The 18,233-nt window shown below is 37.1% G+C and overlaps 2 protein-coding genes and 3 long non-coding RNA genes across 7 annotated transcripts; 3 read left to right on the top strand and 2 right to left on the bottom strand.

Annotated features, from left to right (window-relative positions):
* Window positions 1-1,156: 1,156 nt before the first annotated feature.
* Window positions 1,157-3,399, bottom strand: LOC124445660. 2 transcript variants are annotated; one of them, XR_006948217.1, is made up of 4 exons: window positions 3,306-3,399; window positions 3,073-3,204; window positions 2,060-2,226; window positions 1,157-1,313 (listed from the first exon to the last, which is right to left on the bottom strand). It is a non-coding gene; the product is annotated as an uncharacterized LOC124445660 (long non-coding RNA). The 2 variants fall into 2 exon arrangements; XR_006948219.1 differs by lacking the exons at window positions 1,157-1,313; window positions 2,060-2,226 and adding an exon at window positions 2,237-2,326.
* A 1,178-nt stretch (window positions 3,400-4,577) lies between these two features.
* LOC124445564 (zinc finger protein 862-like) lies at window positions 4,578-5,440 on the top strand. Its single transcript, XM_046996292.1, has 3 exons — window positions 4,578-4,863; window positions 4,965-5,237; window positions 5,331-5,440. The coding sequence occupies exons 1-3, from the start codon at window positions 4,578-4,580 to the stop codon at window positions 5,438-5,440; spliced, it is 669 nt and encodes a 222-aa protein (XP_046852248.1).
* Window positions 5,441-5,996: 556 nt separating this feature from the next.
* On the top strand, window positions 5,997-7,043 carry LOC124445669 (zinc finger protein 862-like). The gene is made up of 3 exons (XM_046996422.1): window positions 5,997-6,081; window positions 6,159-6,466; window positions 6,537-7,043. The coding sequence occupies exons 2-3, from the start codon at window positions 6,233-6,235 to the stop codon at window positions 6,843-6,845; spliced, it is 543 nt and encodes a 180-aa protein (XP_046852378.1). The 5' UTR covers window positions 5,997-6,081; window positions 6,159-6,232; the 3' UTR covers window positions 6,846-7,043.
* A 1,517-nt stretch (window positions 7,044-8,560) lies between these two features.
* LOC124445697 lies at window positions 8,561-8,756 on the top strand. Its single transcript, XR_006948227.1, has 2 exons — window positions 8,561-8,602; window positions 8,695-8,756. It is a non-coding gene; the product is annotated as an uncharacterized LOC124445697 (long non-coding RNA).
* A 4,637-nt stretch (window positions 8,757-13,393) lies between these two features.
* Window positions 13,394-14,576, bottom strand: LOC124445686. 2 transcript variants are annotated; one of them, XR_006948226.1, is made up of 4 exons: window positions 14,561-14,576; window positions 14,164-14,255; window positions 13,590-13,960; window positions 13,394-13,501 (listed from the first exon to the last, which is right to left on the bottom strand). It is a non-coding gene; the product is annotated as an uncharacterized LOC124445686 (long non-coding RNA). The 2 variants fall into 2 exon arrangements; XR_006948223.1 differs by lacking the exon at window positions 14,561-14,576 and adding an exon at window positions 14,411-14,473.
* Between the last annotated feature and the right edge of the window lie 3,657 nt (window positions 14,577-18,233).

Genomic DNA, 18,233 nt, shown 5'->3' with positions numbered 1-18,233 from the left:
TTTTTGTATTATTCGTGTATAAATGCAATTATTGCTTCCTATAAAATACATCCAATTGCCTGAAAGGTTTGTACAGTAATTTTCTGGAAAAAATAATTTTTACCTAATTGGTGGTGCACTTCTATGTTATAGAGGACTAAAATTTTTTTAGACAACTTCTTGAAAGAAAATATGTAGTAATTGCTCTATTGCGGTGGGCAATGCATGTAAGCGATGTTCCAACTGTGGACAGCTCATTCCAAAGAGGCCCTCTTCCGTCTCAATACCACAATATTCGACCACGACAAGACAAAAAATGCTGCTGATGAAAAGGGTTAGATATGTGTTCTTTAATGTATCTTACGGTATTGGAGCAGATATTAAAATATCAATGTATAATTTGATTGGTTTCGGAATTGGACTTTTGGTAGGCTCAGACTCTTCATCAGAACCACGGTTATCATGTGGTGGTAATGTATTACCACCCATCAACCACTGGAGGTCCAACCGTCTGGGATTATGCTGCAACTCCTGGCTTGGCGACAGATTTTATTAGCAGCAGTGGTGCAATTGGAAAATCAGCCAGAAACTTGTTTCAAACCGGGATGAAGAAGTTATGGCAAGATAGAAATGAAGATAGTCAATCTACAGATCTTTCATCTACGAATACTATCCCTGCCTCTACTATCCCTGCCTCTACTTCCCCTTCCGTGTCGTTTTCTGTTTCCCCTTCTTTTTCAGCATCTTCATCTGTTACAACCTCTCTTCCAGTTAGTAGCGCTGTTTGTCAAAAAACTCTGCCAGCTGTTTATGGCCAATTCACTTCAAATTTAACTAGGCAAAGTTATTGTAGTGAATTACTTTGAATATAGCTAGTATCTGGTGGTTGTGATATTAAATCTTGAGTCTTCATAGACTCCAGTTTAAATTTGAGTCCTTATATACTCCAGTCTAGTGTCTTCATCATGAGTGATCTGATGTTAAAACTTGAGTCCTTATATACTCCAATCTAGTAGTGTCTTCATCATGAGTGATCTGATGTTGAAACTTGAATCCTAATATACTCCAGTCTAGTGTCTTCATCAGGAGTGATCTGATGTTGAAACTTGAGTTCTTATATACTCCAGTTTAGTATCTTCATCAGGAGTGATCTGATGTTGAAACTTAAAGTGCACCTCCAGGCAAAATTTTTTATTGGTTATATCGAATCTATGTATGATGGCCAGCATATATGCGAAAAATTTTTTAAATCGGTTATATCTTTCCTTTTTTATGGCGGTTTGAAGTTGACAAAAATGCACTTCTTGATGGACCATGTCCGTCGTTACAAGAACCTGGAACGAGCAAATTTTATGACGTCACGCAAGATACTTGGCAAATATTAAAAATTCGCGTTATTATCAATAAAAAAGATTCGATTCCAGGAAAAGTAACGAAGTTCAATATTTAAACATAACTACTCAACCATTGACAGAATATTGGCAAACAAAAATACTCTACCATTGGCAGAACATTGATAATTGGGAGGGGGGGATTCATATATTCATATGTTTATTCTACTTGTAGGGTCATTTTTGTTAAATTAATACTACTTTAAACTTTTTAGTTCCACATGATATCAATTTGCATTGACAATTGGGTTGTGTTGTGAAATATGGCTGCAGTGTAAATAACCGCTTTGAATTTTATATTTTTATGAAATGAACAGTCAATGGTGAGCACAAATTGGCATACTTTATGATGCTTAAGTTTCGTAAAATGGCATAAAATATCGGTATTGGCACAATATCGGCATTTAAATATCTGCTAATTGTTATAACGCTAAATATGTATATTGGTGCATCACTAGTGATAACACTTTAACATTTCTCAGAACCCAAGAATACCAGCCATGGACAATACCAACAAGTCATTATGTACTTGTAATCAAAGCTCCAGGTACTGAAACATAAATTCCTCTTTGTTTTACAAATCAATGTTCAAAATTGCAAATGATCAACGATAAATTTCAAATGTTAAAATCATGATCATGTTTTAATCGAGTAGAACTAGTCAGAATGTAACAAAAATACAGGCATACCTCCATTCTTCAAGAACACAAACAGCCAGTAATATAAAACCAAAGACCACAGCAAATACATAACAAGGAAAGACCACATCCTCAGTCAAACGCCAGTATGTGTCCACAGGTAGCATACGAAATGATATCTTACATAAGTACAGCATAGCATCAAAATCTCTTTACAACTGACAAAAAACACAGTTGGATAAGATGGTTGTATATGATACAAACAAGGTTTGCTGGACACATTTTTTTAGCAATCAAGCCAACTTTGTCTCTCATTATCTAAACACAAGTAGAGATGGATTTACTATCAAAGTTGCAGTAGGGTCATACCCATCTTATCAATAGCAACACACTCAAAGTTGCTTTCAAAATCAAATCTAAACCAAAGCATGCCCTATACAAATTTCTCTTGGATCAACCTCTGGCTTATACATCCAGGAGTCAATATCATTTAGTCATATTTTAAAACCCTCCTTAAGGTTTCTCAAAACAATGATAAAGTCATAAAAACCAATGAAATGAAACATTTGCAAGTTGTAAATATACAATAATGTAACAGAATGCAATAACAGTGCCTGCCATAACTCAATGTAAATTTTAAGTAGATTTTTCTTTGTCTTTGGTGACCCAATTTACAATTCAGCATTTGCATGACATTGCCAAAATTATGAACACTTTCAAAAGTACCATGTTTTTGGCTATGTGCATGTGTGCAACCAGGCAATGATGCAACAAAAAAATATCTAACAAATTGAAAATATATAGTCAATTGATTTCATGAACTTTTGGTTCAAAATGTATTTGTGCTGAAGCTAACAATCAACAAAATTGAGGAAATTTTTTAAGCATATTAATAATAAGTAATTGCATCGTTTTGAAAACATGGACTTCTAAGTTCTTCTCATCCTTCAGACTCATGCTGTTTTGATTTGATAGTTAAAACTCACTTGCACAGTTTTTTCCAAATTGCACAAGAAACCATGCTATTACCTACGTGCAAATTTATTCATCATTTTAACTCATACCTTGCTAACTTTTAAAATAACCAATTATGATGCAACTGTTAACACCAATCATTTAATGATCATGTCATTCATGAACTGGAGAACAAAGACAAACAACAGGGAACCAATGATTACAAAGGACATATTTCATAACTAAAATGAAAATATTCACATCATTTTGTTGATAAGATAAATGCTGATAATCATGATATATGTTTATGTTTCAAAACACATTTATGAATGGTGAGTATTACCTTCTTCAACTTATGAAGTAACCATCCTTGCTCTAAATTGCTTTTGTTAAAGCATTCACCCCCTCCTGACTCTGTCATAAAATAACCACCCCTCCTACAAGGTGCTTTAGTAAAAGTTTTCTTTCCATGAAATCTTTTCAATTTTTAGCCATTTCAGCAATGCATTTTTGTAACGTTTGTTTCTTCTGCAATTTGTCAGCTGCATGTTTCACAATGAAAACTAGATGCAAACTTTTACTGTCAAGCAGATGAATTTTTATGATATTTCAAAGAAACCAACAACAAGTTCACTGTCAAAATTTGAAATTATGTTGAAATCAAGTAATTTCCATTTGCAGCCTTCATCTTTGTAGTCTGTATGCAAATCAAATGAAATCTCCATTTGAATTTAATGACAACACAAACAAATGGTCAAATTATTAACAAGCATTTGTTAACTCAATACACATTGTTTAATGTATCAATGCTCATATGTAATTCATAGCTTTAATGGAAAGTCATGTACATTTAGAAATCTCGACGAATCGGTCAATTTGACAGTTTCCTCCAAGGTCCGAATTAGCGCTTCGCAAATCGCAAATTGCGAAGTGATTTCGATTTTGGCGAAATATTGCGAAGCAAATTTCGTAAAATTGCGAAGCTCATTTCGCATTTCTTGTTATTTAATGTAAATTTGCTTACTGAAAGCACTCTTTTTATATTGCTGTGATGGATGTGTTTTTATTATGCTTTGCGAAATATCAAATGATCAAATTTCTTGCACTATTTGCATAATTTCAAAGCGTTGCTATTACATCATGCCTCAGGAATGTGACTAACAGGAATTTATCCTAAAATGGTCGCAACTTTTTAAAAAACGTCGCTATCAATTGTAATATGAAACGTAACATTTTCAATATTATCTGAAAACGCAAAGTGACAAAGTCACAAACTAATACACACTGCATACGTTAACGATGGCGAAGCAAAGACTGTAGAAAATTGGGAGGAGATTTAAACGTTAAATTGATCAAAAGTCTTAGTACAGATAAGAAAAAAGTAGAAGCGTTAAAATGTTCTGCCTGTGTGGAATTCTCCTCAAGAATTTCTTCAATAGCTGGTTTTTCGCAAGCATGGATAGATGGGACAACATCTGTCAAATTAGATAGCTTGAAAAACATGTCCAAGGTAAAAGCACATCAACATGCAAAACGTCTTTTGATCAGAAGTCCTTGGGCGAAACTTTGGCGCACAAGTTGTTGAACGATCTCAATTGGAAGAGGTTTGATCAAAATGGCAGAGATTGACAGGAAAGTAATGATTACTCGTTTCAACACTGCCTACTATTTAGCCACTTCAGAAAGACCCTATAGCGATAGTGAGGGCATCATTACGTTAAACGAAATGAACGGAATGATTCGCAGTTCCAAATTCCGAAACGAGCGTGCTATGGCAAACATCACTGATTCAATTGCTGACAAACTCAAGCAGAAGCTGATGTCTGAATTGAAGAAAACACGCTATTTTTCTTTGTTGACCGACGGCAGCACTGACAAAGGCGTTTCTGAACAGGAAGTTTGTATCTCCTTTTATAAGCAGTGAAGGTAAATGCAATACACCGAACTGAATTATTTCGATTCTTGTCTTTAGATGCGTTATTTCTATTTTTTCAATGGACAGGTATCCCTCAAATGAGGTTTTTAGCAATTGAATCACCTACATCAACAAGTGCAGATGGCCTTAAGAAGATGATACAGGATTGCTTTTCCCGGTTTCACATGAACAATTTCCCAAGACAACTGGCAGCGCTAAACGTGGATGGAGCTTCGGTAAATTTGGGTAGCATAAACGGACTTGCAGCCAAACTTCGCAAAGACTCACCATGGCTGCTTACTATTCATTGCTTCAATCATCGCCTTGAACTGGCTGTTAAAGACGCATTTAAAGGAACAGGTATGGTGTCACAACAGTTAGACACTTCTTTTGTTTAAGATGTTGAATTTCAGAATAATGTGTTCGTAATATATACATTACTCATTTAATCAGAATTTGACGAAGTGGATGAGCTCCTGACTAAATTGTATTACTTGTACCAAAAGTCGGCAAAGCGCTATCGCGAATTGAAGGGATTCAGCGAGATTTTCGAAAGAGCATAGCAAAGCCAGCCAAAGCCTTTGGAACGAGATGGATCACCCACAAGTTGAAAGCCATGGAGACCTTTGTTGCCAATTATGGCGCATACATGCTACACATTGAGTCATTGTCCCAAACAGATTCGGTGCCAGCAAAAAGAGAAGAACTGAAGGTTTTTGTCAAAATGGACGTATGCAAAGTATCCTATGCTGATGACAGTATACATTGACATTTTGACGCCTTTGAAGGTAATTAGTATAACGCTTCAATGTTCAGATTTGCTGTCTCGTCAACATATATATCTGGTGCAAAATTAAGAGTTGTGACTTTTATTTTAGGTTCTTAGCCTGGGATTCCAAAGGAAGTTCACGACCCTGTTAAAGCGGTGAAGCGCATTAATGAATTTGAGTGGACTATGGTCAAACTAAAAGAATTGATCAATAAATGCGTTCAGGACGACTCCGAAAAACTTATTAATTTTACACGGTTTTTGAAGGAGTGCGAAGCCACAACGTCCGACGACGGTAATTGATGAATGAGTCCCTGACTTTACGTACGCTTGAAATGTTTTTTTACACAGTAGAACCTCACCAACCTTTGACAAAACGTCAAAAAATTACCAAGCATCAAGTGGAAGAACTTGAAGACGATGAAGATGAAGCAGGTACTTTTAAATGTTATAATTAGTGTTTTGTAAATGTAATACTTTATGTCGTAACATTGCCTTTTCTGTTTCTGAAGATGTTTCTTACCAAAAAATAAAGCTGAAAGGGTTTAATGCGTCCCGGAGGAAAGTAACGAAAACTTATGAAAAAATGATTAATGCAGTGTCTAGGAGTGTGCAAGGAAGATTTGAAGAGTTCCGAGAAAGTGTGGTGTTTAAAAATCTGCCAGTCATATTGGACTTTGCAATGTGGCCCAAGGAGGACGAAGCACTTAAGCGGTATGGCGACAAGGCAATTTTAGAACTGAAAGAGTTTTACCAGGCTTTACTTGTTCAGAATGGATGCAACATTGACAAAGTCGTCTCAGAATGGAATCGTTTGAAGGTTTGAATAGTAAATGCATCGTTTTCCTTTCGTATTATACAGTTGGATAACTGAATATTTCTTCTGCTAGTGCCACGTCAAAAGCTACATAGTTGGAGCAGAAAAAAAGGAAAAATATGTAAATGTATGGCAAAGCATCTGGGAAAATGTTATAATGCAAAAAGAGTGCAAAAATGTACTGCATATAATTGAATTGTTGCTCATAACACCATTCACGAATGCCAAGGTGGAGCGTTTATTTAGCCGAATGAACAGAATTAAGACAACTCTGCGAAATCGTTTGAGTACACAACGACTCGACGCTCAGCTAAGAATTGGTGAAGAAGGATGCCCGCTAGCTGAATTCGATGCGGAGGAAGCTCTCCAATATTGGCTATAGCAAAAGATTAGACGCCCAAATGGTGCAAAACCACGAAAGTATCCAGCAGAAAGGCAATCAAAGTCAGCGTCATCTACAAACGTTGTTGATATTGCATTAGCTACGCTTTCCGATTTGGAAGAGAACGAATGCGAGGATTTTAGTTTATAGTTTTTAAAATTAATAAAAAATATTGGCGCAATCATGTGCATTGTAAAATTGCGAGAGGAAAGTAAATCGGGGATCGATCGGAACGGGGGGTGGAACTTATTCGAAAAGTTGCGAAGCAATTTTTTGCGATAATTCTTGTCCTCAACTCAATGCTCAACTCTATCCTCTGTCATTAAAATTAAAACCAAGAACAAGTACACCTCTCCCTCACCTGAATATGATAAAGTGAGATAATTTGTGTCGTTCTTCTTGCATACTAACTAATCATGACACAGTCTTGATTGTCATTCAACTCAATAAATGTTGAAAACACAGTGCAAGAGTGTGTAAATACGACATTTAAATGTAAGAGAGTTCTCCGATCATGATACGGGGATTCCCGGCTGCTAGACTAGGCTACCACGCATGCGCAATATTTCCGCCAAAACTTGAAATGTGATACAAAACATTCAAAACCTACGGTGAACGTTGAATATTTACTTGGCACTTGGTGTGGGATTTTAAAGAGCAATAAACGTCTGAATTCAAGTTTAAAAGCTTGAAACATTTGGGAACTTTCTACATCAAACAAAGTTTTATCGACAATTTCAAGTTGCTTCGTCTCTGGATTGAAGTAGGTTGCAATGATGAAACGTATTTAATTTGAACGATGGAACTTTACTTTTTAATTATATTAGTTCAATGTTGTTATCTTCATTAAATTTTTTTTACATGATGTACTTTAACTGTATTTGAGTGATTTCACTACATATCAGATTATGAAATATAATTGAAACCTTTAGATATTCTCCATCATTTATAAGGAATCAAATATGTAGAAACATGATACATTAGAAGTTTTTAAAGGTTTTTATGACATCATCTATGCACAGCTTATTTACTGTGAATGCTCGTTTTAACGCTGCGGCTCTTATTAGTTCCCTTATGTTCGCCGTCCATAAGCGGCGGCAAAACAAACACTGTACTAAAAAAATATATAAAAGCTCATATTGTGTGACAATTTATGGGGCAAGATTGATAATTGAAGGAGAAGGTATTTATATATTGGTATGTTTCTTTGTTTAATCCATACCCACAATTGATTTCAATAGAAGCTACTAAGGTAGGACATGCATATATGAATATTTGCCCCCCCCAAAAAAATTATCGAGCTTGCGCCACCTGTGTTACCTTGAAATAAATCTCTTTTCACACATAGAGGACAATTGTATGGTGGAGGCTGCCCTAATCTTGATTTCATTTTTGATAGTATCTGACAAACCACGTTTACACGATAGAACAGCTTCAACGGTAATGGTGTTTCAGTTTCGTCTGAAGCGTATGAAATGATCGACATGTTTTTCTGTCTGCTGTTGTATAAATCAACAAAGTTACAAGTTCATTACGATTTTGAACAAAAACTGTTTTTGAGATAAACATTACATCTCCAACAATTTGCTTTAAAAAGATTTCGTGCAAGCGTAGGACACGTCGTTCCCTGGGAATTTCTTTTGTAATTTTCAATTTTGACTGTAAGAAGTATAGTTTTTTAAAAATGAAATTGCTTTCTTATAGTTTTTAAAACAACATTAAAAACTGAAGTCATGAAGAAATTTGCAAATAAACAGGTATGTTTTAGAAAATGGATAAAAGGAAAGGATGAGCGCTAAGTAAACATTTTCACATTTTTTGGATGAATTTCAATCAAACGTTTTTACAGGTTTCTTCTAAAACAATCGGTAATTCGTCAACGTCAAAACCCAAGGTCAACGATGTAAATGACAAAAAAACTAAATCCATCATTAAAAGAAAATCCATCAAATATAACTGTAAAGCTCTGAAAAAGACTTCTTTAAGACGATCATTAAGAAAGCCATCCAAAAAGATTTATACAGTGGAAGATGTGCCTGATGATGATCTTAACATTTGTAAGTACTTTACTTTAGTGTAGAGTCATGAATATTTTAAACATCAGTTCATTACTGTGATTTGATATTTGCTTTAAAATTGTGACCAATGCAGTTGTTTTAACGATGGAGAACTTTTTCAAACAAATTTCATTGCTTTGAAGTACATCAATGGAATTATGTATGATCATTCAGTTCTTTATCCTGTGATGTAATTCTAACTTTTCTTTTAGTTGGAGGTCACAGCTGTAGACACTGTGGAAGGATGTATACTTATCCCGATTATTTAGAGAAACATTTAAAACGATGTCCAATGCTTGTTTGTACGAATCCCTGGGAATGTCCACGTTGTGGTCGAAAGTACAGTAGTGAAGACTATCTAAATGTTCATGAAAAATGAATGCGGAAAAATCCACCATTAAAACGACATGTGAGGGTTCAAACAGGAGGAACCTTATCATTGCAAACATTGTGGTAAAACATTTAGACAGCTTTCTAAATTGAATAAACATGTTAGGATACATACTGGAGACAAACCTTACCAATGTGAAAATTGTGGTAAAAGATTTACACAGCTTGGTACCTTAAAACGTCATGGTATGATACATACAGGAGAGAAACCTTATAAATGTGAACATTGTGGTAAAAGATTTACACAGCTTGGTAACTTAAAAAGTCACGTAATGATACATACTGGAGAGAAACCTTATCAATGTGAACATTGTGGTAAAACATTTTCACAGAATTCTGATTTGAATAAACACCTTAGGATACATACAGGAGAGAAACCTTATAAATGTAAACATTGTGGTAAAACATTTACCCACAATAGTGCATTCAATAAACACCTTAGGATACATACAGGAGAGAAACCTGCTCAATGTGAACATTGTGGTAAAACATTTACCCACAATAGTGCCTTGAATAGACACGTTAGGATACATACAGGAGAGAAACCTTATGAATGTGAAGATTGTGGTAAAACATTTTCACAGAATTGTGATTTGAATAAACACCTTAGGATACATACAGGAGAGAAACCTTATCAATGTCAACACTGTGGTAAAACATTTACACAGCTTTGTAACTTAAAAAGTCACGTAATGATACATACTGGAGAGAAACCTTATCAATGTGAACATTGTGGTAAAAGATTTAATAAGTCTAATAATTTTAAAACACACATGAGGATACACAAGAAAACCTTATCAATGTGAACATTTTGGTAAAACGTTTAATAAGAAGAGTAACTTGAAACAACACGGTACGCGAACGGTGATTGCTAGATAGTATACTTCAAAATAAGATTTCCGCTGGGAGACTGGTGCGAGTTTTGCAATATCTTCGGAAAAAAGAAACGAGAGCATCACGAGTATACCGTGTTCTTTTGAAGGATGTCCTTTTGTTATAATGCAATGCGCCATTTTAAAATTTTGCGGGAAAACAATTAATGAACACCACGCATATAGGCTATAGTTCGTCATTATAAACTTATGAAAATTTACTATCTTTGTAATGTAAATTTTTCAACGAATTAATGTCAATGAATAAAATTTGGGACTGCTGTGACGGCCACAGGGCTGCCGTGCAAAGCCTGTCTGATGTAATGCCGCTTATCGTGAAATACGAAGTTGAGACAAACAGCAAGTTCATTGTCTACTACGGTGATAAGAGCTTTGGATCAAAAGGTAATTAGCTCAACAGTTTAATACATCGTCAATTTAATAAAAATTAATTTGAGTGGCAGTTGAAAAAGCTGAAATGTACAAAATTAATTGCATAAAAAAGTAGTAAATAGCATACTAATAAATTAAGTGCACTTTACTACTATAAATAAAGAGACACAACGCTCTGGTAATCGTTTCTTCTTGCGCTTAATTTAATCGTAATATTACGCTTTTTAAAAACAGCACAACCAAAAATTTACATTGATATAAGACGTCCCCGGTTGTAAAATTTTAATCATTAACATATTCAGATGTTAGAAAAGACAACGTAAAAGTTTACTGGGAAAGGAAGAATGAAGCGTTACAAGGGCCTATTATCCCATTTGACGGAATACCTTTGTGCATGTCGGAGATAAAATTTTATGGTGCCACCAAGGAAAAGACAAAATGAAAATCTAAGCTAAAGAAGAAAGAGAAAATCAGCAGCGACAGGTAGTCAATGACTAGATTACTGTAATAAGAATGATAGTTTGCGTCCTCTAAAATGTTGCTAAGACATCTCGTTGCCTTTTTTCACCTTGTGTATTCCTGCACAATGTATAATCTGCGCTAATAAAAATGCAGCCAACTATACAATATTTTACGTCTTCCTTGTATTTATAAAGAATGTTAAATTTATACATTTTTAGGTTACAGACCACTGCTACAATTCTACGCGAAGATTGTTTGCTCAAACGACAAAGAAGAAACAATGCCCAGCTTTAATCTATATAACGCAAATTGCAAAATTCCCTAGAATGAAGGTTTGTTAAACACTATAAAATGAAGACAAAATAATATATAATTATAAAAACTTGTGCGTAAAAGGACATTACAATGTTTTACTCTTTAGTTGGACAAGGACAGTATCTTCTTCAGAAGAAGAACAGCAAAGCAATTACATGAGACAATGAAAACTGGCACAATTAAGAGCAGCGACATCGAGATGCACTATGTCGTGAAGTTTCCTCGCCCTTCAGAACACAAAAATCACATAACTGGAATGGTAAAATTTGTTTAAAAGAGATTAGCTATAGCTAAAAATTTTGTAAAGTTTTACACCTTGCAGGCAGCTGGTATAAGAGAACCATTGGATCCAGTGATAGTGGAGAAGCTAGCAGAGCTGGCCCGCGACGGTGTTCACTCAGTATGCGAAGCACGTAGATATCTTGAGTTATTTGTAAATGGTGAACTATTCAAGGGGTGTAAACTTCCAGATAAACTTAGCAGGCGATTTTATCCTACGAACAAGGATATCTATAACCATCTTTACAAAGGAAAGCCGAACCATTTTTCTTCCAATGATCAAAAGAACTTGGAAGAGCTTATTAAAAAATGGAAGTTTGAAAATCCACAAGATTTCTTTCTGTTTCGTCCTCACTCCGGCAAACCATGTGCAGAGGAGTCAACAGAGAACAATGATAACACCATCTCAAACGAAGATACAGAGGAATCGTTAGAGATGGACACAAGCACTTTAATTTTCTGTCATCAAACGAAATATCAGAAACACCTCCTAGGAAAGTATGGCAATCAAATGTGCTTACTCGATGCCACCTATAGAACAACGAAGTATGATCTCCCACTTTATTTCTTGTGTGTGAGAACAAATGTATGTTACCAAGTTGTTGGATCATTTATCATACAGTTCGAAAACATCAAATGTATACAGGAAGCGTTGATGGTGTTTAAGGAGTGGAATGCTGATATATGGAAGCCTTCTCGTTTTATGGTAGATTTCGCCGAAGAAGAAATTCAAGCACTCGAAACAACCTTTCCAGGTATGCAAACGTACAACAGATTTGCATCGTGGTTTTTTTAAAGCTCCACGATAACGCTTTAAACATTTACGGAATTCCCCCCGATAAACTTTATACGTGTATGAATATATTGTCGCATTTTTTGCCATAATTCTAATCGCATGCAGACCAAAAAGTTAAAAATCGAACATTGAAAAATGCTAAAATAAACATAGTTGGTGTCGTTAGAGAAAAGTAGTTATTTCATTACATATAAAACATTTTCATGTAAAATAGATGCGGAAGTACTTCTTTGTGATTTTCATCGAGAGAAATCGTGGCAGGAGTGGACGTCAAAAAATAGATAATGGTGTTTTTCAGAATAAACAGGAAATTCTAAATCTACTACGCAATATTGCACATGCTGCTACGTCTGAACAATGTCAAAAGTCAATGAACGCCCTGACAGAAAGCATATTTTGGAAAGAAAATCTCAAAATGAGAAACTGGTTTGGTGGAAAGTGGCTGCCAAACATTAAGGTAGTAAACTAAATATAGCGATGGAATCAACGTTGATAGAAAAGCGATGTACTATTCATGAAATAGTCTAAATTAATTTTTGCTATTTTCGAAGGAGACCCTTTTTTATAAAATTATAAAATTTTACTAGGCAATTTTGTAAAACCAAATCTCCAGGGCTTATATCGTTGTATTATTTCATAATCTCAAATAAAATACTATGTACTAGCAGAACATGCAAAATATACTGTATTGATCGTTTTCTTACAGAGATGGTGTCAAGCGTATCGGACAGGAGATTTCATTTGTGCAGTGAACACGAACAATGGCATTGAAAGACAGAATAAGGCATTCAAATATGAGTACCTCCATGGGAATAAAGGGTGCTCCTTAAGTGATATGCTGACAGCACTTGTTGATCGGTTTCTCCCAAATACCTTCAAAAAGTAAAATTTTTAATACTTCACAATACTATAATGATTCTATGTTTTATAACGAAAAATACCAGTTTTGAAGGAAAAATTCATTTCGTAGGGTTTTGTTGTGTGACACAGGCCCCTTCTTTGAAAAACAACTGCTTAATTAACAAATTATTGAAAGGTGTGATTAGGCTAACTACAGCGGCACTTACTGTAGACTTTAGTCATCTTTGGATTCTAATAAGATGTAATAATATTCGTGAGTGACGTTTTCCTTTACAATTTTAGATATGCTGAGCTAAATGTTAAATGTCACGAAGGTTACCGTGCTTATAATGAGGAACTTCCAAAATTTCTGCACAACAGACCTGCCAGAATGGTGTCTCATATTATGAAGCGTTGGGATAGTGACATTAGCAAAGACATGGTCCACATGGTGTCCCCAGGGGGTCTTTGAAGTAAAAAGTTCAACAGGGAAGGAGCACCATATCGTACTTTTTGGTGATGAACAAACGCTTCCAAACTGCACCTGCGTAGACTGGAGACACAACAAACTTTTGTGCAAACACTTCTGTGCTTGCATAAGAGCTTTTCCAGAGTGGAAATGGGATAGACTCAGCCCACTTTATCGAGAAAATCCACTTTTTCATCTAGATAACACCATAGTTCCAGCAGATAACTCGCTCGAAAATATTCCTAGTAAAAAAAGAGCAGCAGAATTCACCTCAACACATTAAGAATGAATCGCTTGTGCCAAATGATGCTGATGATTTTGCTCCTCTTCCACCGAAAAAGACATATGGTAAAAATGCTCTACGTCTCAAATGTAGAAATCTAATGAAAGAACTATCCAGCTTGACATTTCTTATAGATGACAAACAACAACTATTGTCTCTTACCAATGGTCTTAATACATTGCTAGAAGAAGCACGAAACTCTGCACCACAGGAAGCAGGAATAATTCTTCAAGATTCACTACCAAAACAAGAATCTAAAAAAAATGACAAAATCAAAAATAGTCAAAAGAAGCAAACAAGAGTTAAGTCAATTAATATTAGATCCTATGGGCGTCCTAAGCACCCATACACTGGTCGAGTTGGAAGACGCAGAAATAATGAAAAAATTATAAAGTACATATACCAATACCTTCTGGTAAGGCTGTGAAGAGGTGTTCAACGGGACCTAATGTAATTGACCTCAGCTCGCCTAATAAACGGCTTTATGAAAATCTTTCAAGACCACAGCCTTGGCTACATGTTTCAAATATAAATTTATCTCTGGTTGATAAAAACATACTTAGTTCAGGAGATCTAATGAACGACAAACACATCAATGCAGCACAAATTCTTCTTAAAAACCAATTCCCAGAAGCATGTGGCCTAATGGATACACTGATAGTATCAAACCAACTTAGTGGGGAAGGTTTACCAAATATAAACAGTTCAATGACTAACATAATCCAGCTTCATAATCTTCCAGGTCATTGGCTAGTATCTCAGTCAAATGGACAATCAGTGATAGTCTACGACTCTCTGTATCCTGGGATGACACATCCACTCACCATGCAATTGGTATACTTATACAAGAGTATAGCAAAGGAGGTCTACTGCTAGTAAAACTCAGGTGCTGTCAAAAGCAAGCAGGATTTGTAGATTGTGGTCTTTTTGCCATAGCTAATGCAGTTTCTCTTGCTAATGGAATTTATCCTGGAGCAGTCATTTTCCAACAGAGCCAGATGCGTCAACATCTAAAACAGTGTCTGAAAGAAAACAGCTCACAATGTTCCCACATGAAGTAAACAAAGAGCCTTGTCATATTCTGGAAAGGTCAACAATGATAAAATGCTGAAGGACTGTTCATGATGTACATTTTATAAAATCAGTAGTGGATCTAGGGTAAGGAAAAATAAGTTATGGGCAATATTTTCAATTCAAGTACCTTTATAACAATGGCTTTGTTTAGGAATTTTTCAAGGTTAAATGAAACCAATTGATGGACTGTTTCAATGTATTTTCCTAGATCCACCACTATATATATAAAAATAATCATGCATGAGACATAATGAAAGGCCATAGAAAAGCACATTTGGATTATGGGACATTGCACAATTATGGTTAAAATTATGGATAAGTATATTGCTATACACAGGTTATGTTTCTCTCTTCACATGTTGCAGTGATGATAATCAGGGTGGGAAACAGACAAAGTGTTGCATCAGCCATCAGAGAAAAATATAGTGTCTGGTCTTAATTAATAACCTGATAGGTACTGTTCTCAAATGCCATATCATGCTAATCATAAACTGATTTAATGTAAATAAATTTGTAGTAGACTAATATTGCTACCTAATAAGGCTGTTGATGTGTCAACCGGCTCAACCCGTGTAAAATTTCGTTTGTTAAAGATTTACCTGAATTCGACATATATCTTTGTATATCTCGCAGTCTCATATGTTTGTATCTCATAGTCGTATATATATGTACATATATATTAATGAGTGAATATTCCTGGATGTATTTTATTGTATATCTTGATAATTTGCTTCAATTATATGAGTAAAATAGTATAATTATTCAATACATTTATATATTTTTTGCGATTCTTACCATGAGGAGAATGAATTTCTAGCATACTGATTCAATCAAGGGGGGTTGGGCAGGTGTTAGGGGTAGTACCTCTGTACCCTGGGCAGCCGCATGCATTTGTGCATGGCTCAGAGCATTGGCCCTCACCACCTGTCTAGCTCACATATGGCTCCAAGTAGTTGCTTGTGCACGGCAACGGCCATCCCCCGGTAACGTCCTCGGCTGGACGGCGAAACTATGTGAGCGGGCTGCACTCTGGATTCTCCAGGTGTAGGCGGGTGTCATCTCACCCAAGTGCATGAAGACCTTCCGGCAATGAAGGCCGATGACTCTACCATGTTAGCGAGTACCACCTGTGTCATGGTCGAAAAGTCGGCGACTAATCTGGCTCACCATTGCCTATGGCGATGGAAGGTGGTCAGACACCCTGACAATACAAAACAACAACTGTCTAAAAGCCACAGGCACTATGGAGTCTTGTGACCATCTGACACCTGCTTCCAGCAAACCCCCACTGCCTTGTGGGAAAGGTCTTTGCTAAGACTAAAGGCTAAAGGAAGGTGAACCTCAAACAACTCACTACGGAGATGGGACCCCGTAAAGGCAACCATGTTCAGTCAACGACAACTGGATTGGCAGTCCCTGCAGTGGAGTATTGTTGCCAGCACGTCCTGACTTGTTCTTGCCCGCTGGAGAACAGCAGTGCCCCACCGAGAGAGTGTCCTGGTAATGCAAAAGCCAGTGCCACTTAACATTTTGCATGCAGTTCTATGGAAATGAATAAGGAAGCTAGACATGATACCGGCTCGAACGTCGCCCGGGTTACCAAGGTTCGCGCTGGTCCGCTCCCGCTCCGGCGACCAGTGAGAAGTAAGCTAGGACGCAAGGTGGACCGCAAGGAGGACATCAAGAAACATCTGAGACTCGCAGGATGGAACGTGAGGACGCTGCTTGATCGACCTGGATCTAAACGACCGGAAAGGCAAACAGCGCTAGCAGCAAGGGAGTTGTCAAGGTACAGCATCGACGTGGCAGCACTGAGTGAAACCCGGCTGGCTCTAAGTGGCAGCTTGGTTGACCAAGGATACACCTTTTTCTGGAGTGGAAGAGAGGAGAGGGAGAAAAGAGAGGCTGGAGTTGGTTTTGCTATAAGAAACCAAATTGCCCAGAAGTTGGAACAAGAACCGGTAGCTGTAAGCGACAGAATAATCACTCTACGCCTTCCTCTGCAGGGGACGGTGTGGGCTACTTTTGTTAGTGTCTACGCCCCGACCATGACTAACCCTGATGAGATAAAGGAAGATTTCTATCAGAAGTTGAGGGAAACTATCAGAGAAGTGCCCAGCACCGATAAGCTCATTATAGCCGGAGACTTAAATGCCAGAGTTGGAGATGAAGTGGAAAACTGGCCTGGAGTATTGGGACATTATGGCGTGGGCAAGTGCAACACCAATGGAGAACTCCTCCTAGCCTTGTGCTCTGAATATGGTCTGGTGATAACCAACACTGTTTTCAAGCATAAGCACACCCACAAGACGACATGGATGCACCTGAGGTCTAAGCACTGGCACCTCATCGACTACGTGATCACTAGGCAGAGAGACCAGAGGGACATAGTCAACACCAGAGCATTTAGAGGGCTGATTGCAACACAGATCATAACATGGTGCTGTCCAAAATCGCCTTCTCACTAAGGAAACAAGTCAAGAAAACTGGAGGACAGCACAGGTACAATCTCAACGTGGCCAGACTGAAGTGTGACAATGTGCGCAAAGACTTTCAGAGAAGTATGACAACATCACTACAGGAGAGCACAACAGGAGACTCGGATGTTGTAGGGAAGTGGGAGACGTTAAGGGATACAGTATTTAATACAGCAAAAGAAATCCTAGGCAAACCGAAACGCAAGCACCAGGACTGGTTTGACGAAACAGACGAGGAGCTAAACAGACTATTAGAGGAGAGGAACCAGGCAAAAGCAAGACAGCTGACTGTAAACACCAGGTCTACCAGGGCAAACCTTGCATCAGCACGCAGCAAACTACAGAAGTACACCCGACAGAAGAAGTCTCAGTGGTGGGAGACCAGCAGAGGAACTGCAGCACGCCGCAGCAGAAAACGACATGAAGTCCTTCTATGGAGGTCTTAGAGAAGTATATGGCCCACAAAGAGAGGTACTGCCCAACTGCTCGCTCTTGATGGAGAGACTGTGTTGACAGACAACAAGAAGATACTGGAAAGATTTGCTCAGCACTTCGACCAGTTGTTAAATCTGCCTGGAAACGTGGATAGTGCTTCTCTTGCGAGCATCACCCAACGTCCAACAGTCCACGTACTGGATGAGCCCCCAAAGATGGACGAACTTCTGAAGGCGATCGCAGCAA

This window comes from Xenia sp. Carnegie-2017, unplaced genomic scaffold (assembly GCF_021976095.1).
Source record: "Xenia sp. Carnegie-2017 unplaced genomic scaffold, XeniaSp_v1 HiC_scaffold_100, whole genome shotgun sequence".
Classification (NCBI taxonomy): Eukaryota; Metazoa; Cnidaria; class Anthozoa; order Malacalcyonacea; family Xeniidae; genus Xenia; species Xenia sp. Carnegie-2017.
Note: the sequence above shows the minus strand (reverse complement) of the source record. Positions and strands in the feature narration are given on the sequence as shown.

What these genes read in the sequence shown, in the direction of transcription:
- LOC124445669 (XM_046996422.1), top strand. Translation starts at nt 6,233, where the DNA reads ATGATTAATGCAGTGTCTAGGAGTGTGCAAGGAAGATTTGAAGAGTTC. An exon ending in CAGAATGGAATCGTTTGAAG is followed by an intron (nt 6,467 to 6,536) that starts GTTTGAATAGTA and finishes TTCTTCTGCTAG; the next exon opens with TGCCACGTCAAAAGCTACAT.
- LOC124445564 (XM_046996292.1), top strand. Translation starts at nt 4,578, where the DNA reads ATGGCAGAGATTGACAGGAAAGTAATGATTACTCGTTTCAACACTGCC. An exon ending in CGTTTCTGAACAGGAAGTTT is followed by an intron (nt 4,864 to 4,964) that starts GTATCTCCTTTT and finishes TTCAATGGACAG; the next exon opens with GTATCCCTCAAATGAGGTTT. An exon ending in AGACGCATTTAAAGGAACAG is followed by an intron (nt 5,238 to 5,330) that starts GTATGGTGTCAC and finishes TCATTTAATCAG; the next exon opens with AATTTGACGAAGTGGATGAG.